This window comes from Orycteropus afer, unplaced genomic scaffold, assembly GCF_000298275.1.
Source record: "Orycteropus afer afer isolate SDZICR_OR568_19922 unplaced genomic scaffold, OryAfe1.0 scaffold00100, whole genome shotgun sequence".
NCBI lineage: Eukaryota > Metazoa > Chordata > Mammalia > Tubulidentata > Orycteropodidae > Orycteropus > Orycteropus afer.
The window spans coordinates 7245136-7251135 of NW_006921687.1; the positions used below are offsets into that span (position 1 = coordinate 7245136).

Genomic DNA, 6000 nt, shown 5'->3' on the forward strand with positions numbered 1-6000 from the left:
GGACTCACCATACTGCTTTGCACAGTGGTTGTATCGTTTTACGGTCCCATCAGCACAAACCTGAAAAAGAGGTATTATAAGCTATAAAATTTAGTGTAGAGGGACTTAAAAAGCCACTTTTGTATGTGATACATAAGCCAGTAAAGAGTGCTGTAATTCATAAGCTTTCTGATAGCATATTAGAGTTCCAGTCTCTCCATATTCTCGCCAGCATTTATTTCCTGTCTTGTTGAACTTCGCTATCTTGTTGAACTTTGGTATCTTGCTGTTTTAATTTGCATTTCAATCAGAGATTCTTAAATACTAAGATATATATTTTATCATTTATAGTATGACATGTGAATTAGATGTCATAATTAATTACCACAGGAAATACCAAAATGTATAATTTTTCTCATCTTACCTGCGTCTGACCCTGGATGAAAACCGAGTTTACCACCTTTTATTTTTTTTCCCACCATCCTTGGGACATGAGGGGCAAGGTGGTGGGATCCCGTTCCATTAGCCCATCACATTTCTCCCACAGAAAAGGGGCCTAGAAGAGCAAGTGCTGGCCGCCAGAAAGGACCAGAGTCCTGTGCTTTGGGCTGGGTTTTCCTGTTGTACCCAACATCTCCCCTTTTATTTTAAACACCAAAGCAACAGCACAAACTCCAGCCATTCAGAGCTTCAGAAGCCTTGGCCTATGTCCACCAAGAGGCTCAGAGATGCCTGAGTAGAGATGCTGTTGGTCTTTCCCACCTAGTTCCTCACATCTGTGAACTTGCAAGCACATTGTGACAAAGACCACACCGAGCAACTGACACCTGATACCTCATTCACTTTTCCCAGTGACTTTGGGAGGTGTTTTTTTCCCTGCTTTACTGTTGAGGAAACTCAAACTGGGAGAAACTGAGACATTTGGTCCAGGTTTTAGATTGAAAATGGTAAGATTGCAAAATGAGGTTTGAATCTAGGGGTCTCAGATTCTTTTCCACTGTGCCAAGATGGCTTCCATTTGACTCAGCTGGGTACAAGCAAGTTCATGGAGCTACTGGCAAAACCATCCTACTCTAGTAGAGTGTTTGCTATAGAAGTGGACAGTTTATCCTGTAGGTACTTTGATTTTTCTCACATGGAATTCAGCCACTGTTCATTATCTTGCAGAGCCTAATGCTGGACAGATCCAAGAAGGAATTGGAGAAGCTGTGAACAATATTGTGAAACATTTTCACAAACCTGAAAAAGAGGTATTATGAACTATAAAACTTAGTATAGCGGGACTTGTAAAGCCACTTTTGTATGTGATACGTAAGGCAATAAGGAGTACTTTAATTCATAAGCTTTCTAGTAGCTGGAAAAGCATGGTCTATATAGTTACCCTCAGCACTCTAGTGTTTCTCTAGTGTTTTTCTTAGACACAGCAGATTATTCTTCAACACTGTACGTTATATTCCACAGAGAGGAAGCCTGACAGTATTGCTGTGTGGAGAAAATGGCCTGGTTGCAGCACTTGAGCAAGTTTTCCATCATGGGTTCAAATCTGCTCGCATCTTTCACAAGAATGTTTTTATCTGGGACTTTATAGGTAAATAAAGCAAATATATGTTAGGTCACTGAAATGTTTCTTAGACAACTCAAAGACCCAGCTATTTGAGTGAATGAGGAAGTATGTTTTTAAAAATGAGCACTGTCTTGGTTTTCATTCATGCAACAAATACTGATAGTGTCTATCTATAATATTCCAAACACTATTTTAAATGCTTGGGATACACATCAATAATCAAAATAGATAAAAATCTCTATGATTGACAAACTTACATTCTGGTGGGGATGGGAGGGGATACAAACAATACACAAAAGCATAACAAATATGTAATTTATATGGTATATTAGAAGTTGATCACTGATCTGGAAAAAAAAAAAAATAGAAGAGGGTAAAAGAAAACAGTAGATGTTTCTGGGTGGTATAAACAGCTAACACACTGAGCTGCTCATCAAAGACTGGAGATTCTTGTCCTCCCAGAGGTGTTAATGGAAGAAAGGCCTTGAGGTGTACTTGTTAAAAATCAGCCATTGAGAACCCTAAGGACCACAGTTCTACTCTGACTCAGTGGCAACTAGGAAGAACAGGGAAAAGAAAATTGAATGGGGAGTGCACTTGTAAATAAGGTAGTTATAGGCTTTGTTGATTTGACATTTGAGTTGAGCAAAGACTTTTAAGAAAGTGAGAGAGTAACACTCCTGTCACTTCCAGCCAAACAGTAGACAGGCATATGGGGTGAACATCAGGTAGAGAAACTCCTTGGAGCCATCAGTTACAGGAGAACAGAAGGACAGTGTTTGCACAGGGAGATAACTTGGGGGGCAGGAGTTCATGGGAGGGAAGGACACGGGAAAGAGGTAACTACACAGGGAGGAAGTGGGAAGAGAACTATTACATTGTGGGGAACTGCAGTCAATACCATAAAACAAAATGTGTATGAACTGCTATGTGGAAAATGAATTTGCTCTATAAACTTTCATCCAAATCACAATAAAAATTTAAAAGAAAAGAAAAAGGGAGTGAGTTATATGGGTTGACATCTCGGAGAAAGGCACTCCTGGCCAACTCTAGAAGCCTGAGTAGGAATATGCCTGGCCTTTTCATGGAAAAGCGAGAGGAGGCCAGTGTGCCTGGAGCGGAAGGAGGGAGGGAGTTGGAGGAGATGGTGATGGAAAGTATAATGCCAGGGCTTTAATGGGTAGGATCACTGGAAGGACTTTGGCCTTTATTCTGAGTGAAACAGAAAGCCATTAGAAGGCTTTGAACTGAGGAATGACTTGATAGAACATACCTTTTAAGATCATTCTAGCCCTGTGCTGTCCAATACCGTAGCCACTAGCCACTGATGGCTAGTTTTATTTAAATTAAAAATTCATTTTTTCAGACACACTGGCTGCATTCTAAATGCCCAGCAGCCATGTAGCTGGTGGTCACTGTATTGGACAGCACAGATAGAGAACATTTCCATCATCGCAGAAAGTTCTGTTGCATGGTGCTGCTATAGTCTGCTAAGCTATGTAATCTTTTTTTTGGTATGCAACTCTTCTAGAATTCCCAGGTTTCTTTAACAAACAACAAAAAAAACTTCACTGCCGTTGAGTGGGATCTGACTCATAGTGACTCCTCCTTGGGTTTCTGAGGCAGTATCACTACAGAGGTAGATTGCCCAACCTTCCTTCTGAGGAATGGTTGGTGAGTTTGAACTGCCAGCCTTCTGATTTAGCAGTCAAATGCTTTAGGCACAATGTCACCAGAGCTTCTAGGTTTTTTTAAGGGGTAATTAATCATGTTTTGTAAATAAGGCTGATATCAAGGAGTTGAGGAGCTCTGGTAGCATAGTACCTAAGGCACTTGACTGCTAACCAAAAGGCTGATGGTACAAACCCACCAGCTACTCCTCGGAAGGAAGGTTGGGCAATCTACTTTTGTAGTGATACTGCCTCCGCAACCCAAGGAAGGGTGGCTATGAGTTGGGGCCAACTCCACAACTCCACGGCACATAACAACAAAAACAACAATCAAAGAGTTGATTTTATCTAACTTGGAATTTTTTGGTTTAAGAAAGGAAAGTTGACAGAGCTAGGCTTCCAAGTTTTGGTTTTTTTTTTTTCCTTCCTCCTGAAAGCCTAGAATTTTATTGGCTTTGCTTCTGATAGGTATATATGTATTTCTCTCTCAGATTTATTAAGTTGCATTACAAGGATCTTATTGGGGGCGCCATCTCCCTGGCTACCATGTCTTTACTGCTTCTAAAAGGTTCCAATTTTAACAGAAGAGTTTTTATTTCTATCTATTTTTGCCAGTTCCCATTTTGTAAAGGTATTTTAAAGACAGTAAACTTTCCACCCTTCTGGGGTACAGGCTAGATTAGAATAATAAATTCCTGAGAGCATATTATTCTACCGTGAAATGTAGACCTTTGGGATTAGTTCTGAAGCCAGTGATAAAGTAATGCTTTGGCGTTAGATCTGGCTATAGTGCAAAAGCATCATTAGTATTTCCAGAGTAAACAAAATAATAAATCTTTCTATATATGAACTGTTGTGTGTTATAATGTGATTCTGACTTCCTTCCCCAGAGAAAGCCGTTGCTTATTTTGAAAACACTGACCAGATTCTAGACAATGAAGATGATGTCCTAATTCAGAAATCATCCTGCAAAACCTTCTGCCACTATGTACATGCTATTAATACTGCACCCAGGAACATTGGAAAGGACGGCAAATTCCAGATTTTAGTTTGCCTTGGAACACGGTATAAAACAATTCTTGACTTTCTTTCTCTTTGTTATATGTTGAATAAGAGTCCAGAAAGGGTTATACCCAGATCGTGCCCCTTGCGAAAAGCTCTTTCTTGGGTTTCTTTCATTCCAAGTTTTATGAGACTAATATTTATTAGATACCAGCCATTCCTTAGGAGCTCTGGTAGCATAGTGCCTAAGGCACTTGACTGCTAACCAGAATGCTGGTGGTTCAAACCCACCGGCCACTCCCCAGAAGGAAGGTTGGGCAATCTACTTCTGTAGTGATACTGCCTCAGAAACCCAAGGAGGGGTCACTAAGAGTCAGGTCCAACTGGAAGGCACATAACAACAACAATAACAGCCATTCGGTGGGAGCTCTGGTGGTGTAGTGCCTAAGGCATTTGACTACTAACCAGAAGGCTGGCAGTTCAAACCTACCAGCCGCTCCTTGGAAGGAAGGTTGGGCAATCCACTTGCATAGTGATACCGCCTCAGGAACCCAAGGAGGAGGGATCACTATGAGTCAGAGCCAGCGCAGTAGCAGTAAGTTTAGTTTTTTAGTTTAGCCACTCCTTGGTAGGAAGATTGCGCAATCTACTTCCCTAGAGATGACCGCCTCAGAAGCCCAAGGAGGGCTCACTGTGAGTCGGATTTGATTCGACAGCAGTGAGTTCGTTTTTTTGGTATGTTAGACACTGTGCTAAGTCCTTTATTGTTGTTGTTGTTGTTGTGTGCCGTCGAGTCAGACCTGACTCATAGTAACCCGTCCTTGGGTTTCCGAGGCAGTATCACTACGAGAGTAGATTGCCCAGCCTTCCTTCTGAGGAGTGGCTGGTGGGTTTGAACCGCCAGCCTTCTGGTTAGCAGTCAAATGCCTTAGGCACTACGCCACCCGAGCTCCTGCTAAGTGTTTTAGATACTATTAACTCATTTAATCATACCAACACCACTCTTATGAAGTACCAACTGATAGCCACATTTTATAGATGAGAAAATCAAAGCACAGGTAAGTTAAGAAATTATCCCCAGGAGTTCTGGCAAGATGGTGGACTAGGCAGAAGGACTGCAAAGATGCTCTTCAACAAAGAAAAGGGAAACCAATTAACACAGGCACAGAAGATAATCTTGGGCCCCTGAGCCTTGAAGGGAAGGATACAAAAGTGGACTAAACTCCAACTAGCAGAAGAATTTGCGTGAAAATTCCAAAAAAGGAGACACACAGAGCTGCAGTCTGACAGTGGCCTGAGCAACCCTGACGGCACAGACGACAGGGATTGGAGATTCCTGAGTGGTGGTAGGACCTAAGAATTAACCCAAAAATCACCCTGCTAGCCAGGGACTGCACGGAAGACTCTGTACGGTGGCTGGGGAACAAATGGAGAAGGTGAAGAGAAAGGTGGGCTGAGCTGTGGACTTTTGCCAATCCAGAGGGCGCCACCATTTTGTAGGTTTAAAAAGCGGCTTGACTATTTTGGATATTCAAAGAGACAGTGCTGTAGCAGATTTCTGGGGCTTAAGAACACATTCTTCTTTCCAGCAACCCCAAGGACACTCGGAGCCTGCATGACTGAAGAGGTACGCCATTCTTCTTGTTACTACACCCTACACCCGCTTGGTGAATGGAGGTGTGGCCATCTCCACTCCCACCTACCTTCTGGGCCCACAGGAACTCCATCACAGTCTGTGTGCTCAGACAGAGCCTGGGTGCCCTACCTGGGCTTCCACCGATTTTT

The 6000-nt window shown here is 42.3% G+C and overlaps 1 protein-coding gene across 1 annotated transcript in view; it reads left to right on the plus strand.

Moving 5' to 3' along the window:
* Positions 1-6000, plus strand: part of DENND5B (DENN domain containing 5B) — a 355051-nt gene that overhangs the window by 343623 nt on the left and 5428 nt on the right. The window contains exons 19-21 of the mRNA XM_042781291.1: positions 1147-1229; positions 1441-1567; positions 4104-4278. Of these exons, the coding sequence (XP_042637225.1) occupies positions 1147-1229; positions 1441-1567; positions 4104-4278 (385 nt within the window). The remainder of the gene's footprint in view (positions 1-1146; positions 1230-1440; positions 1568-4103; positions 4279-6000) is intronic.